General features: G+C 40.9%; 1 protein-coding gene and 3 non-coding genes across 4 annotated transcripts; 1 reads left to right on the top strand and 3 right to left on the bottom strand.

Annotated features, from left to right (window-relative positions):
• Positions 1-405: 405 nt before the first annotated feature.
• Positions 406-477, bottom strand: trnap-ugg (transfer RNA proline (anticodon UGG)). The gene has a single exon. It is a non-coding gene; the product is annotated as a tRNA-Pro (tRNA).
• Positions 478-1116: 639 nt separating this feature from the next.
• Positions 1117-1190, top strand: trnaq-cug (transfer RNA glutamine (anticodon CUG)). Its single transcript has one exon. It is a non-coding gene; the product is annotated as a tRNA-Gln (tRNA).
• Positions 1191-4785: 3595 nt separating this feature from the next.
• LOC143744696 (uncharacterized) lies at positions 4786-7641 on the bottom strand. Its single transcript, XM_077236371.1, has 3 exons — positions 7623-7641; positions 6544-6950; positions 4786-6222 (listed from the first exon to the last, which is right to left on the bottom strand). Exons 1-3 carry the CDS (start codon positions 7639-7641, stop codon positions 5074-5076), a joined length of 1575 nt encoding a protein of 524 aa, XP_077092486.1. The 3' UTR covers positions 4786-5073.
• An 8001-nt stretch (positions 7642-15642) lies between these two features.
• On the bottom strand, positions 15643-15783 carry LOC143742135 (U4 spliceosomal RNA). The gene has a single exon (XR_013205360.1). It is a non-coding gene; the product is annotated as a U4 spliceosomal RNA (small nuclear RNA).
• Positions 15784-16488: the final 705 nt, after the last annotated feature.

Below are 16488 nucleotides of genomic sequence, written 5' to 3'. Positions count from 1 at the left end.
CATCTGGCTGAATCTTGGCTATGTTGTAGTAGAGATGAACACAAGCAGTAATAAGGGTTTCATAAACATGACAGTTTTGAGTTTGGCTCAGTGCTGCAAATGGAAGGATCCAACCTTGCTGCTCGTTCTGAAATCCCCGGGCTCGTCCGGGATTTGAACCCGGGACCTCTCACAGCTGAGAATCATACCCCTAGACCAACGAGCCTGCCTGACGCTGGATGGGGCTACTTGCGTACACTTGTACAGTCACCGAACACTGGCCTCAAACAGAATGAGCAGACACTAGTTTTAATAAGAGCATTTGTCCTTAGGGAGATGTACTCTCTGGCAGGCAGCGATTCAGAGTACATTCTGTGCAGGAAATAAACGCTTGTTATCGGACTGGCTGCTTGTTCTGAAACTGCTGGGCTTGTCCGGGATTTGAACCCGGGACCTCTCGCACCCAAAGCGAGAATCATACCCCTAGACCAACGAGCCTGACTGACAACAGATTCGGCTACTTGCGTACACTAGTAGAGTCACTGAATGCTGGCCTCTTACAGAATGGGAATGCACTAGTTTTAATAGAAAGCGGCTACTTGCTCGGCTACTTGCGTTCACATGTAGAGTCACTGAATGCTGGCCTCTTACAGAATGGGAAGGCACTAGTTTTAATAGAAAGCGTTTGTCGTTAGGGAGCCACACTCCCTGGCAGGCAGCGATTCTGAGTACGTTCTGTGCAAGGAAATAAGCGCTTGTCATCTGGCTGAATCTTGGCTATGTTGTAGTACAGATGAACACAAGCAGTAATAAGGGTTTCAAAAACATGACAGTTTTGAGTTTGGCTCAGTGCTGCAAAAGGAAGGATCCAACCTTGCTGCTCTCGCTGGTTGTTCTGAAATCCCCGGGCTCGTCCGTGATTTGAACCAGGGATCTCTCGCACCCAAAGCGAGAATCATACCCCTAGACCAACGAGCCTCTTCTTCAGTAAGTCTTTCGGGAGGGCGCCACAAATTCAGTGAAGCCCATCTCCAAGACGGACCACGACCTGGCGTCGAGATACGAAAGTGTAGTTGTTCGAGCGTTAGAAACCCCTTGAAGGCATATTACTAATCGAAGGAAAGGCATGCCAGACAAGGCCCAGTGGCCTAATGGATAAGGCATCAGCCTCTGGAGCTGGAGATTGTGGGTTTCAAGTCCCACCTGGGTTGTCTACAATGGGCTATGTTTAAGTTGGATGTTTGACCAATTCAAGGATGTTTTTTTCAAAGCAATAATGACTACAAGATCTGAGTCAGCGTAGAACGGACTCACTTCGGATAGCTGTGGAGGTGATCTAGATCTCCTTCCTCAGATCTAGATATGGCCTGGATCCGGCGGTTTGCGGTAAACCTCGGGATAAACAGAGAGACTAATATTAGCGTAGACGCCATCTTTCTTATGATGTACAAAGTACATCAGGATTTATGGGAAGTGTTCCCGGTTCCGGCTGATCTAAACTATAAAGCCTAACATTGAATTATAGCAATCTATAATGTGTTATGTGTATGCTAAGCCAAAGAGATGTGTTTTTAGTCTAGATTTGAACTGACAGACTGTATCTGCTTCCCGGACAATGTTAGGAATATTGTTCCAAAGTTTTGGTGCCAAGTAGGAAAAGGATCTACCGCCAGCAGTTGATTTTGATATTCTAGGTATTATCAACTGGTCAGAATTTTGAGATCGCAATAGACGTGAAGGACTATAATGGGTTAAGAGCTCGCTCAAGTACTGCGGAGCCAAACCATTTAGTGCTTTGTAAGTAATCAGCAATATTTTAAAATGTATACGATGTTTAATAGGGAGTCAATGAAGTGTTGACAGAACCGGGCTAATATGGTCATACTTCCTGGTTCTGGTAAGAACTCTAGCGGCTGCGTTTTGGACCAGCTGTAGTTTGTTTGTTAAGCGTACAGGGCAACCACCCAGTAGAACATTACAATAATCTAGCCTTGAGGTCATGAACCCATGAACTAATTGTTCCGCATTTGTCAATGAAAGCATATGACGTAATTTAGATATATTTTTAAGATGGAAACCTGCGCTTTTACAGATACTAGACAGGTGACTTTCAAATGAGAGATTGGTATCAAAGAGCACACCCAGGTTCCTAACTGACGACGAAGACTTGACAGAGCAGCCATCAAGTGTTAAACAGTATTCTAGGTTATTGCGTGTGGAAGTTTTTTGTCCAATAATTAGAATCTCTGTTTTTTCAGAATTTAGTAGTAGGAAATTACTAGTCATCCAGTTTTTTATATCAGCAATGCATTCCGTTAATTTTGTGAATTGGTAAGTTTCGTTAGGTTTTGAGGAAATATAGAGCTGAGTATCATCAGCATAACAGTGAAAACTAATTCCATGTTTCCTAATGATATATCCTAACGGTAGCATGTACAGAGTGAACAGCAGCGGTCCTAGTACTGAGCCTTGTGGTACGCCATACTGAACTTTTGACCGATAAGACATCTCTTCATTTACTGCTACAAACTGATAACGGTCAGATAAGTATGATTTAAACCATGCTAGTGCAATTCCACTAATGCCAACATAGTTTTCTAGTCTATTTAATAGAATGTTGTGGTCAATGGTGTCAAATGCAGCACTAAGATCAAGTAACACTAATAGAGGGATACAACCACTATCGGATGATCAAAGCAAATCATTTGTGACTTTAATGAGAGCAGTCTCAGTACTATGGTACGGTCTAAATCCGGACTGAAAATCCTCGCAGATAGCATTTCCTTCAAGAAAGGAACACAGTTGTGAGGATACCGCCTTTTCTAATATCTTTGACAGAAAAGGCAAATTCGAGATCGGCCTGTAATTGACTAATTCTGTAGTATCAAGTTGCATTTTTTTAATAAGCGGTTTAATCATAGCCAGCTTAAAGGGTTTTGGTATTTATCCTAGAGACAAAGATGAATTAATGATGTTAAGAAGAGGATCTATGACTTCTGGAAGCATCTCTTTCAATAGTTTAGTCGGTATAGGGTCTAACATACAAGTTGTTGATTTAGATGAGTTAACGATTTAGCAAAATTCTTCTTCTCCTATAGCAACAAATGAATCAAATTTTTCCTCAGGGAGACTACAATTCACTCCCTGATGCGATACTGTAGTAGACGGTTGCATAGTTATAATTTTGTCCCTGATATTATCAATCTTATAAGTGAAGAAATTCATAAAGTCATTACTGCTGTGTTTCTTGGAAACTTCTGGGCTTGAAGCTTTCTTTTTCGTTAGTTTAGCCACTTTTTCAAATAAATACCTAGGATTATGCAAATTACAGTGCCTGACATCATACTTGCGAGTTCAAACACCTCTTTAATGTTAATTTTGGTGATCTCCGACTGGCGAAGTCGAACATCATTAGTGCCGACGTGAATAATAATCTTAGAGAATTTACGATTAGCATTAGCCAGCACTTTTAAATTTGCTTTGATGTCAGGCGCTCTGGCTCCCGGCAAACATGTGACTATGTTGGCTGGTGTCCCTATTTTCAAGTTTCGTGTAATATAATCTGTAACTGGGGGCAGTCATGGCCTAATGGTAACAGTGTTGGACTGAAGCTGGGGAACAATAGTCCAACAAAGGTGGGGAAGAAGGGAAGAAAAGGGGGAAGGAAGAAAAAGAGAGGGGGAAGAAGAGAAAGAAAAAACGAAGAAAAGAAAGGCTGAAATTTGATGTTCAAAGATATGCCTTCATTAGTATAGATCTTATGATACATTTTCCGGTTTCTTCGTGTGTGAAAATCACGCATTTATATCACACTGTTTTCTATTGCAGGTGTGCACCAAGACCGGGGTTCGAATCCAGCTAAAGACAACTTTTTGTAATATTTATTATTTGAATAAATAATCATTATTTTTGAATGCATACTGTTCCCGTTTTAATAAAATATACATATTTAATTTGTTTGTTGTGTTTTTTGATATTCTATCATGAAAAATAATGTTATTTGCATTATTATGCAATGAACAAAGATGCAAATCATTAATTAGTAACTTATATGCTGTAAAATGTTTCACCAGAATAACAAAATGTACAAATTATATTTTTATATACAAATGTTATATTGTTGCAGTGTACTGATAAACTATTGTTATAATAAAGTAAAAGTAAATAAGCTAAATTTTTTAATGCATACTGTTCCAGTGTTTATAAAATATACATATGTAATTTGTTTGTTGTTTTTTGATATTCTTTCATTAAAAAAAAATTGTTATTTGCATTATTATGCAACGAACAAAGATGCAACCCATTAAATAGTAACTAATATGAAGAATGTCTGTCACAAGAATAACAAAATGGACAAATTATCTTTTTAAATACAAATGTTATATTGGTGCAGTGTACTGATGAAATATTGTGTTATATGAAAGTAAAAGTAAATAAGCAAATTATTTTTGAATACATACTGTTCCAGTGTTAATAAAATATACATATGTAATTTGTTTGTTGTGTTTCTTTGATATTCTTTCATAAAAATATATAATTGCCAATGGAACAGTGTTATTATTTAGTAGTTGTTGTATTATTATTGATCTGATTAAGTATTTTTTTAGGTTACATTCAAACAAGACACTTGCAAATCTGTTATTTGTAATGAACAAAGATGCAACCCATTAAATAGTAACTAATATGCTGAAAATGTCAATCACAAGAATAACAAAATATATAAATTATATTTTTTATATACAAATGTTATATTGTTGCAGTGTTCTGATGAACTAGTGTTATATGAAAGTCAAAGTCAAAAAGAAATCACTTGCCAATTTGTTTTTATTTTCCAATCATGCCAACAGAACAGTAATGAATATTAAAATGTTAAATACTGGTAACATGTTTTAAAAATAAATAAATAAAATGAAGAGTTAAATAGGTTTTCAAAAACAAGAAATAAAAAGTTAAAATGTTAAATAACGTAAAAAAAAACAATTAAATAATATTCAACACAAGTATTAACTATTTAAACAACTGTTCACACTATATACATGATGCTATATACATGAAAACATATACATTATTTGGAAATGGTTCTCCGCATTTCCTCTAACCACACCTCATTTGAACAGTCTCAGTCTGTGGGCAGTACACCCTGCCCCTGTACTGGCTATGTCCTGTAGCACTTGTTTTAAATTGCCCACATTTTTTGCAAGTGTTGGCCTCTACGGTTCTCCTGTAGGGTCTCTTGGGCATGGCGTCTGGATTGGCAGCTGGTGAAGCGGGTAAGCGGGTGCCCTGTACAGCTGTTGGCTGTAACAGTGGCTGTACCATTTGCATCCCCTGGGCCATTGGGATGCCCTGGATCATTTGCACTCCCTGGAACATTGGCACACCCTGGAACATTGGCACAGCCTGGAACATGGGCACACCCTGGAAACCTGGTGCTGATGGTATAAGTATATTTGGTACCATCTGCAGTGATGCTCCAGATGCAGATTGTGTCAGCAACGTCTGACTCTGCGCTGGTGCCTTGGGTCTGAGAGGGGGTCGCCCAACAGAAGTCTGCCTCTGCTTTGCCTGACCAGCTGTGCTCTCTGGTAGCTTGTACTGGTGCTGCTCCCCTGGTTGTTCTGGCTCAGTCCGTAGACGTTTGGCTACCTGGAGAGGCTCATGAGCTTCAGGGAGGGGCTGAGGCAACTGAATGCCCTGAAGCAGCACAGACAGCTCCTGCTTTTTCTGTCTTTTGTTATACCACTGAATCAGGGTGTTCTGGTTAACCTCCACCAGCTGCATGGATGTTCCTCCCATCACCAAGCTGTTGCCCAGTACAAGCTGCCTTATCCTGCGATAGTCTTGCAGGATCAGAGACCATCTTGACAGGGCTCCCTTGCCTTTTCTTTTGGGGCTTGGGTGGACAGTGCAAAGTCTGATGAAGATGGTCTCCACCAGACGGCAACAGTCAGGCCACTGAGCAGGTGCGCTGCTTGCACCCAGCACACATCTGGTGGTGCTCTCTACACCAGGGTGAGTGGGCTTCTTCGGGACCTTGAAGCGTCCACTCAGCAGTCTCTTTCGGCATCGACTGTCATACACCACCCGTTCCTTGTCCCGGTCATCCAGGTTCTGCCAAAGAGCAATTATGGTGTTGGCTTCCTGGTTGGTCAGGCTGAGGGCTGTGTGGTCCCGGAGATCCACCAGATATTCTGCCAGCTGGTCCACATGTTGATAACCCGGGATATTTTGGTAGTCAACAGCCTATTAAAAAACACAAACATGCAATACAATTATTACATCACATCTGTCTAATGCATAATTCCATAACTGATTGTGTTATTTTCCTGTTTATCACCGTAAAGCACTGTATAGTACAAAGCAGAGAGCGCCATTCTTGACATTTTACAAAGCACCAAATAAATAAAGATGACTTGACTTGATGTGTATTTGCAGCTTACAAATGAATTTAGGCTGTACTTTTAAATGTAAAATATGTGGAAAGTCTGGATTTAAAGCACTGGATGTTAATTCATCATAATGATTCTAGTTAATTTGAAAGACATACAAAGGAGTTGTATTTACCGTCTCTTCTTCATCAACATCCTGACCAGCATCCTCCGGCTCTGAGGGGAGAGTTGAAACAGATGTTTCAGAGGGAACAGGTGTGACAGCAGTCCCTGAGGGTCCAGGTGATGAAAGAGACTGTGTGAGGACAAGTTTGGGGTCAGGGATCAGTGAAGGGGATGTGGAGCCCAGTACAGGTGTGGCACTGCTGGTGACCAGGGTAGAAGAACCCAGTGTCAGTGTGGAAGAGGGTGGTGACAGAACAGCCTCCGGATCTGCTATTGTGTGATCCTCGCTGATGTCACAGAAGCCCTCATCTTCATCTCGCTCCTCCACACTGAGGTCCTCAATGAGCTCTGCTGTCTGCTCAGAGTCAGGATTCATGTCCTGCAGTGCCTGACCAGTCTGCTGGAACAGATACTGCACTCCAATGAGAATAAAATAATAAAAACAATAAACAAACGGAAATTAAATAGAATGTTGTGTATCATATTTGATACATTAGGCTTTTGTAGTAGCTCATATAGTGTGAGAATATAGAGCTCATCGTCAAGGAGAAAAAAAACAAAACAGTTTTATTTAGAGGCCCAACACGTTTAATTATGTGGGCAAAACATGAAATGAAATGCAATACAATGATGATTGAGAGAAAAGTCTGATTATCATTTTGATATTTACATGTGTAACATGATTTTCTAATCAAGTGAACCCAAGCTGCTTCAGTCTAGTAACTAGTCATTAAATATTAGTAACAATATAAAAGTTATTCTTACAATTACTTTATAAAATCAGTAAAGGTTTCACAATGAAAAGAAACGTGAAGCACGAGCTGAAGGTGGACACTTTTACAATTATATTAAAAGACTATAATCAATCAGACGACAGAGGGCATGTTTCCTAAAAAAGTTTTGATCATGTTGATCATTTAGAGTCCTTTAGAAACTTGCATATCAATTATGATACAATCGACTCTATAGGGTTAAATCTGACATATAGACGGAGGTTACATAGAAATTGCAAGTTGATAAAATAAAAAATATATAAAATAATTCTCACCGGTGTAACATGCAGGGGGACAAAACGTGGGGACCACTTACCTGCCAAACAGCTTTTCATAATTGCCGTTTACACATTGAACAAGTTCTCCTGTGTAGCTGCGCAAAGCTGATGGCTCCGATGACAGGGAAGCAGCCTCCCGGTCCTGGTTCCACCGGTGTAGACCCTCCAGCAGATAAATCTGAAAGTTCAGACTGTTTGCACTGGTCCCTGTAAATAGACACAACAGTGTTCAGGAGGTGTTAAAGGAACACACAAAAACACTTAATGCTCTTTCTTTACACATGCACAGTGTGTGTGACAAAGACAATACCTGGGATGAAACGATACCAGGTGTAAATGAAAGGACTCGAGAGAAGTGGAGCCTCTGGCACATCTGTAGGTCTTTAGAAGCACACCTCCCTTGTTTAGGCTCCCTGTCTCTGTATAGAGCACAACACCAGGGGGGTCTTGAATGCATTTCACATGCTTCTTCTGGACATTCCAGATGTGCTCCATCCTTTCTCGGTCCAGGAGAGGAACACCCAGGGAGTCTTTGCCCTGGCTGCTCAGGAGCTCTGTAAGCAGCCGCTCAAGGAGAAGGATGGTAGTCTCCTCTCCACAGGTCCTCCTCCGGCAATGGAGTGCCAGCTCATTCCTGGTAAGATGCTTGTTGACATCTTCATCTGTCAGCGCAGGCCAACCCTGGGATATCAACAGCTCTCTCTTTGCTTTGCGAAGCATAGAAACATCAGCCGCATCCCACTCAAAAATGCACGCTGACAGCCGTGACATGAAGATGGGATACAGCAGTTGGGCATCGGTTGTACACCCCATGGCAATCCTGCGCATAAAATGCCAGATGTCCAAGCGAATCATGAGATCAGGCCACCCTCTGAATCTGGTTTTCAGCTTGGTCTCACCCACATCAGTGCAGCAGCCACAGTCCACAAACAAAACAGCAGGTGGATCCACACTAGCCTGCTGGTACCTTTTCACCAGACCATCGACCATCATGTCCACACTCATGAGCACCTGACCAAACTCATTGCCAACAGAGGTAAGCCAGAGTCCCGTTCCCCTTGCCGTCCCAGCCAGCTTCTTAGTGATCTGCAGTAGATGACAGGAAGCATGCAATGCAATGAAACATCACACCATGTAGAATATGATACTCATGCTCTGATAATGATATAACAGTAAACACCATAAATTAACAAAAATCCCCTGCTAACCTTTTTAGTGGAATCCATCTTCAAGACTGAACCATACGTAGATGTTATCCTTGCATGGATATCATCCAGCCTTGTCAGGATGTCTTGGCTGTACACGGTGAGCAGCCACTTGCAGCCTGGGACCACTGTAGGCTCTGGGGGTTCCTGGAATTGTATTTGCAACACCCCGGGTCGTTTGAGGAAGTCCACACATTGGGTGGTGTACCGGGCCATACGCTGGAGCCACTCCTCACTGTGGTTCTCACGCAGCTGTTTGATGACCCGCGTGGGACTGCTGCCTAGGCCACGCTCACGCAGGAGCCGAATGACTCTAATATCACAGGCATACCTTAGGAAAAGCAAAATCCACACATTCATATATTTTACATAATTGATTTGTAAAGTATTTGCAAACATATGTGATGATGGGCTATCAACTGGATGTGGAATTAAAGTGCACTTACTTCCGCGTGAGGATGACCCGAAATTCAGAGTGATGGCCCAGATCCAGCTGTTGCAGGACAGTCTGACTCCAGGACACATGCGAGGCTTTACACTTGGTACAGATGAGGGTTTCTGTGACCATGTTGTACATCCTATCGATGTCCAGAACCTGCCGTGCCCTTTTGTGCAGACCGCCTCCAGTCAGCTGATGCTGCCCGCAGGCAGAATTGGGACAGAGAGCCTTGATCTTCCACAGCTTGTACGGCATCCACAGCAACAGAGCATGACAAAAAAATCTGTCTGGAGCTGGAGCCTGGTTGTAAATAAGTGCTGGCTGTGGTGGGTAATACCAGAGCTGTAGGTTGTCTCGAAGCTCTGGTTTTCCCTTGGGCCCCATTTTAAAAAGCCTGCTGGCAATCCACCTGTGATCCTCTGGTGGCAAAGTGTCCGACCACAAACGATGCAGTCGAACTGCAGATGCATCTTGCAGTAATGCCCCCGAAGGAGTAGTCTGTGAAGGAAAAAGACAAAACATTTAGTCTAGCAGGTCATTTATTTAATTACCGCTTTATCTATCCAAGACTACCCTCATATAAAACAGAAAATATTGGATGTCAAATACGTACTTAAGGTTATAGAATAAAATGTATACATTTGTTCCAATAGTTTTCAGAATTGTGTCAGCTGCTAGCACTAATTTGTGTGACTCTACTGAGTTGTGACAGTTAATATGCAAATTCAATTATTTTAGACCAATAAAATTTGAAATTACTTACCGAGACAACATGCAATGAAATATAATATATGTTGCATATATAACAAGAGAAAGAAACAGTCATAACTGTCCAATAATTTTAACTAATCTTAGATGGAATTATACAATACTGTTTAAAGGTCTATGTTCAGTAAGATTCTTTTTGTTTTTGAAATATGATTAAAATACAGTCAAAAACAGTAATAGTGGGAAATAATATTGGAATTTAGGATTGCCGCTTATTTGAATCTGTTTTCAAAAGTATTTACAGTTTTTTTAAATCGCTAACAAGCACTTACCCATACTTCAGATACTTTTTCCTAAACTCTTAACACAGACTCACACCAACAAAACACAATTGGCCAAATGGATAATTTTCTTCTCAAGAACACATTTTGTTACAGATTTTTATGATTGTTTACACACTAAAATAAAAATTTCCACACAATTTGCAAAATTCTACTCCAATGAGCAAAACCCCTCCACAGATTTGCACAACATTACACACAATGTCTGCTTTACCCTTTTAGCAAAACATTACACACAGTGATTTGTAAAACTCTACACACATTTTCACACCTTAGACACAGATAAGGATTGTGAGGTTACTTCCTTGTCATTACAAAGCCCCGGATTGCCATTGACCACACTAATGAATGAATTGGATATGCACATCCATCAGGCGTGGAAGCACACATGTGCTAATTTGAAAACGCATCACTCAGGAGTGCTATAAAAGGCAGCAGGTGAGTTCACCTGTCTTCAACAAAAATGGAAGGAGCTAGAAGAAGAAGAAGAGTGAGAATAAGAGGGGGAGCTCAAAGAGGAGATGAAGGAGGTAGAGGAAGAGGAGAAGGAGGTAGAGGAAGAGATGAAGGAGGTAGATGAAGAGGAGAAGGAGGTAGAGGAAGAGAAGGAGGTAGAGGAAGAGGAGAAGGAGGTAGAGGAAGAGATGAAGGAGGTAGAGGAAGAGGAGAAGGAGGTAGAGGAAGAGGAGAAGGAGGTAGAGGAAGAGGAGAAGGAAGTAGAGGAAGAGGTGAAGGGGGTAGATGAAGAGGAGAAGGAGGTAGAGGAAGAGGTGAAGGAGGTAGATGAAGAGGAGAAGGAGGTAGAGGTTTTCAAAATTGCGTGTAAACAATTGAAAAAAACTGTAAATATATACTAAATCTTCATTTCAAAATAGAACACATCTTTCTCTGCACACACTAACTTTACCAAAACACTGGAAATCTGACTCAGAATGAAATTATTCTGTCAAAGAATAACACTTGTTTTCACTTCACAAGGTACATGCAGTCAATCAAAGTACACCAGGTTTCAAAATACTGGCTATTGTATTACAAAAACTTCATAGACTTTTGTGTTTCAGTTTTGCAGGTATTTGCATACAAAACATGCAATCCACCATTTTTACACTAAATTTATTGATTGGGAACTGTATGTCCACATGTACAGTATTCCAGTAAAAAGCAAATCAGTTTTTTTTCCCTTTACTGTTTACCAGCCTCTCTTAGTGAAAGACCGTGGTTGATTACATGGTCAATGATAGTGGCACGAATTTCATCACTGACTACTGTTCTTGCAGCCCTTGAAAGTCCTTATGCCTGCTCTTCTCCTTGGTCCTGCTCCTCTCACTGCACCTCTCATCTCTCACTGCACCTCTCACTGCACATCTCACTGCACATCTCACTGCACATCTCACTGCACCTCTCACTGTACATCTCACTGCACCTCTCACTGCACATCTCACTGCACCTCTCACTGCACATCTCACTGCACCTCTCACTGCACATCTCACTGCACCTCTCACTGTACATCTCACTGCACATCTCACTGCATCTCTCACTGCATCTGTCACTGCACCTCTCACTGCACATCTCACTGCACATCTCACTGCATCTCTCACTGCACATCTCACCGCACCTCTCACCGCACCTCTCACCGCACCTCTCACCGCACATCTCACCGCACATCTCACCGCACATCTCACCGCACATCTCACTGCATCTCTCACTTCATCTGTCAATGCACATCTCACTGCACATCTCACTGCATCTCTCACTGCACCTCTCACTGGGCCTGCTCTTCTCCCTGGGCCCCTTGCTCTTACTTTTCCTCGTCCAGACATTACAGTGTTTGTCTTTTTCTGTTTCCAAAAACATCACTCCTCAAAGTCCTCCTTTTAATGTATAAGTGTCAATGTAACAGAAAAAAATAACCCCTGCCACTGAGTCTAAGCCAGACTGGAATCAGCTATGGTTGGCCCAATTTACCCAACATAAATCAGGTGTGTGTCAATTATTCAATTGTTTGTTTATTATCAGCTGAGATATATTGTTTTTGAACTGATATCATTGAAGAAGCCGAGGTTTTTATACTGTATCTAAGGTTTGGAATATTGTTTTTGCTATTGTGGGGTGGTGTGTGTTAACATTTGTAAATACTACAAAAACAATCCATAATTTTGTTGGGAGGTATAGCTTGTCTGTTAAGAAAATGTAAGCATTGTGGAAATGTGTTCACTGACTGCATATTGTGTGAAAACTGTATAGTATTGCTCTTAATTCATTATGATAAGATTTCCTGCATACAAAATATATTTCTAAAAAGTGCACAGATGTGGAATGTGTCTTAGAATGCAATGTGGATTATGCCAGTACTTACAGAGACAGTGGTGCTTGGTGTAGGGGCACTGGACACTGCTGCGCTGGGTTGGTCAACAGCCTGAGATGGTCTCCTAGCCACACTCAGATTTGGCTTTGCAGCAGCAATGTGGGACCCACCAAATCTTGGCTTGGTAAACTAAAAAAGGGCAAAACAATTTCAATGAAAAGACAAATTGAATTGTAACAGCACATTGGCCAAAAATATAATAAAATGTAAAATGAGAAAATATCTATTGATCCTATCATTCATTATATAACTAAAGGACCTGCTTTCTTTCTTTAACTTATTTTTTTGTCTGTGTATTACCACACTCTACTACTTATACAGATTGAAATAAGCACAGTTAGAATAGAAAAATGTGTGGGAAGGTATTGCTAGAATGTGAGTATATAGTAATTTAACAAGTACCTTTTAAAAATGACTTAAAATCAAAAATAGTTTGCACATAGTTTGTAAGAGAAAGCGTTTATTAACAGTAATGAAGGTTACCCTTGAAATGGCAACAAAGCAGATTCATGATGACTTAATTAATAATACGTGTATAATTAATTGTGCATAAGTGGAATGTTACCTAAGAAATACAGAATGAAAGACGTAGCTTCAGTAGCCAGTTGGAAAAATCAAGAGAGATGCCATGAAGGACGTGAGTGTCCTTTAACCCATAATGGCAAAGCCCAATTAGAGAGGAAGAGGAGAATGCAAGAGCAGAGCCCAGAGAAGAAAGAGAGATCACATAGGTTACATTGTTCTTTCACCATTTTACTTGATCTAAACCAACCTGAGACAGTGAAACTGACCAATAAGCAGACTACAGCCGCCCCTGTACAAGGTGTCAAAGCTGGCAGGTAGGTGTAAAAACATACCAGCCATTTCCACTGAACTTAAACCTTTATACTAAACGTATATTAAAACTGCAATTATATAAAACAAAAAAAATGTTATTACCTTTGACAAACTTGGTATAATTTTAGAAGTAGGCTGGGGTGGGAGCTGACGCTGACTCTGCGCCATGACCTCCTGTGCTGGTCCAGTAGCGGCAGACTGTTGTTCAACAACCCTTGGTGCTTGTCCAATAGAGGCTGTGGCCTGCTTAAGACAACCACAAAAATACATAGGCTACAATAATTGTTGAACGAGAAGAATTTGTTCAGTAAATTATATATATATATATATATATATATATATATATATATATATATATATATATAAAAATACAAGTTACATCTTTACATTGTTACCTTTTGAGTGAGAAAACCACATATGCACTTTGGGACCGCTCCGAGCAAGGTTGTCTGGCCGCGAGACTGCATCGGACATCTTTCAATCTGTAAACATTATCACACATATAATATAGAATACATGCATTTCTAACTTATCAGTATGAATGCCACATTAATTTATTTTAGTGTTTCATTTATTTTTATTCATGTTCTTTGAAGGGGAGATACAAACTGTAAAATTAGAGATAAAGAGTGAGTAAAGTTTGTATTCTCCTTTAAAAGAACAAGAGAGGAACATTTCACACCTTCAAAAAAACATCCATTCACTCAACATCCCCACCCCCACTGCCTCAAATCTCTGAATCTCCCAGTGCAAAAAAAAAAGTTTTTTTTTTACATAAATAAACATAAATCTCAAATACCTGCAACATTATCTACATACATATCTATAAATAATGATGACATAGGTGACAAAAGCACATTCACCCTTTGGTAAACGTCATACCACTTTTTCTGTCGAGGAGCTGGCCTGTTACCCTCATTTGATGGCCAAACTCCTGTACTGGCAAACTTTTTTAGCCTTGCAATCCAGTCAGTATCTGACATGGCTTTATGGGATTTTTTGCCAGACATTTTTTTGTTGGGGGGCTAACGGTTAGGTTATATCGTTTTGAACAAAACTACTGTAATACAAATTATTTCTTTAAAAAAAGCACACACGATATTTACAATTATAATATATACAATTATATACAAATATAAAATTACATTGTCCGAAAATACAGTTAAAGTTACCCAAAAATTAGTTTCGCAGTCCTCCGTTAAAATTATGCTGCCTGACCTCCGTGACAGTGATGCTCGACGTCTGAACTTTTTGACCTCTGACACGCCCCTCAGGATATGTCATTACTTCGTACACCTTCGGCTCAGTTCGGCAACTTGATTGACACTTGGCTAGCTTCCTGACTCCTCCTCCTAGCGGTGCTAAGCGTAAACGTGCCATCGACATTTCCTTGTACTCTGATTGGTCAAATGTCGAAAATGATAAGGAAAAAGTCAAGAATGGCGCTCTCTGATTGGCTGCAAATGTTATAATGTCGAGGATGGCGCTCTCTAATTGGCTGCAAATGTTATAGCGCGTCGACGTGATTGGCTGTGGCGTTCAACATTGTTCAACATTATCCCCATTTTGACAGACTGTCCTTCGGCAGCTGGCGGACTGCTAATCCATTGTGATCTGCAAGCGTGGGTTCAAATCCTATCCTCGTCGGTTGTTGTCTTTAGTGTTTCGAGAGAGCCAAGTGCGCATGGAAAAGCCGTTCAAATAATATTGCTGCCGACTTTAACGACATCATCATTAAAATAGCTGCAGAAACACAGCACAGCCCAGCTTCGGGCAGATGTGCAGGTGAGTGAAGAGGTGGCCGAGTGGTTAAGGCGATGGACTGCTAATCCATTTTGCTCTGTGCGCATGGGTGCGCATTGGTGTTTAGTTTCACAGGGAGCCTAGAGGACAGGTCAACCGCAGGGGTGCAGCTCAAGCAAGCTTTTAATTATAGCTGTATATAAAGCTCATGTTCATTTCTGAAAACGTTGTTGAGATCCGGATCAATACAATAAGCCCCCTGGTTAATGGATATAATCATTGTAAATAAAAAAACACGTTCAAGGGAGGTCCAAATCCTGGCTAAACCAGGCTCCTTCAAGCTTATGCTTTCGAGACCACGGCGAAAACAGAAGGTAAAAAAAGCAAAAGTACAATTCCCTTTTACAACTAGTCATGAAGCCTCTTAAGAAACTGGCAAAATTTGTCAAGGCTGACTGTATTTCAAGTCATCCCAGCGGGGTATTGGGTAAAGTTTTCAACCAGCAAAGATCACGTCTCGGATGAGCCTCATAGACTATGATATGGCCTCTGCGAAAGAATGCCAGACATGGTAGCGACGTCTCCTGTGCTTTTATCTGGACATGGAACGACAGGGTGGTATTACGTTTTAAACTGCCATGTAATCAGCCTTTTGGAACGGCCGGCTGCATGGTGTGTCTATGAAACAGGTGAGTGAAATGCACATAGAGGTTTATTAATTGTTCTCTCTTAGCTCAAAGAACAAAATGTGCGGTATTTTTGATGGGAGATACTTATGGGTATCCTGGTAACAAAGGGGCAGAGTTATAAGCCTCAATCTCCAAGAACATGTTTGAGTTTGGGATCGATTCGATGAGCCCCCTACCAGTTTGGGTAGGATAATGAAGAGTGCAAGGACACTGCAAACATATTCTGAGAGAGGTCCAATGTAAGCTATGCTGCCATTTTCTTGACCCAGGCGTTCTATCTAGGTTCTTACCAACAAAGCAGAAGCAGCACACAAAAGAAACATAAGCACGTCTCCCTCTATCAACACAGTTGTGAGTTTCGCAACCTTCCTCCTAAAGACATGCAGGTGAGTGACAAGGTGGCCGAATGGTTAAGGCGATGGACTGCTAATTCATTGTGTTGTTTATGCGTGTGTTCGAATCCCATCGTCTTCGTTTGTTGTCTTTGGTGTTTCGAGAGAGCCAAGTGCGCATGGAAAAGCCGTTCAAATGACATTGCTGCCGACTTTAGTGACATCATCCTTAAAATAGCTGCAGA

This window comes from Siphateles boraxobius, unplaced genomic scaffold (assembly GCF_051911475.1).
Source record: "Siphateles boraxobius isolate OS27281-9 unplaced genomic scaffold, OSU_SipBor_1 1, whole genome shotgun sequence".
In the NCBI taxonomy this organism is placed as follows: Eukaryota; Metazoa; Chordata; class Actinopteri; order Cypriniformes; family Leuciscidae; genus Siphateles; species Siphateles boraxobius.
Note: the sequence above shows the minus strand (reverse complement) of the source record. Positions and strands in the feature narration are given on the sequence as shown.

Coding starts and splice junctions, on each gene's coding strand:
- LOC143744696 (XM_077236371.1), bottom strand. Junction 6,223..6,543: donor ATGTTGATGAAGAAGAGACG/GTAAATACAACT, acceptor GTTTTTTAATAG/GCTGTTGACTACCAAAATAT.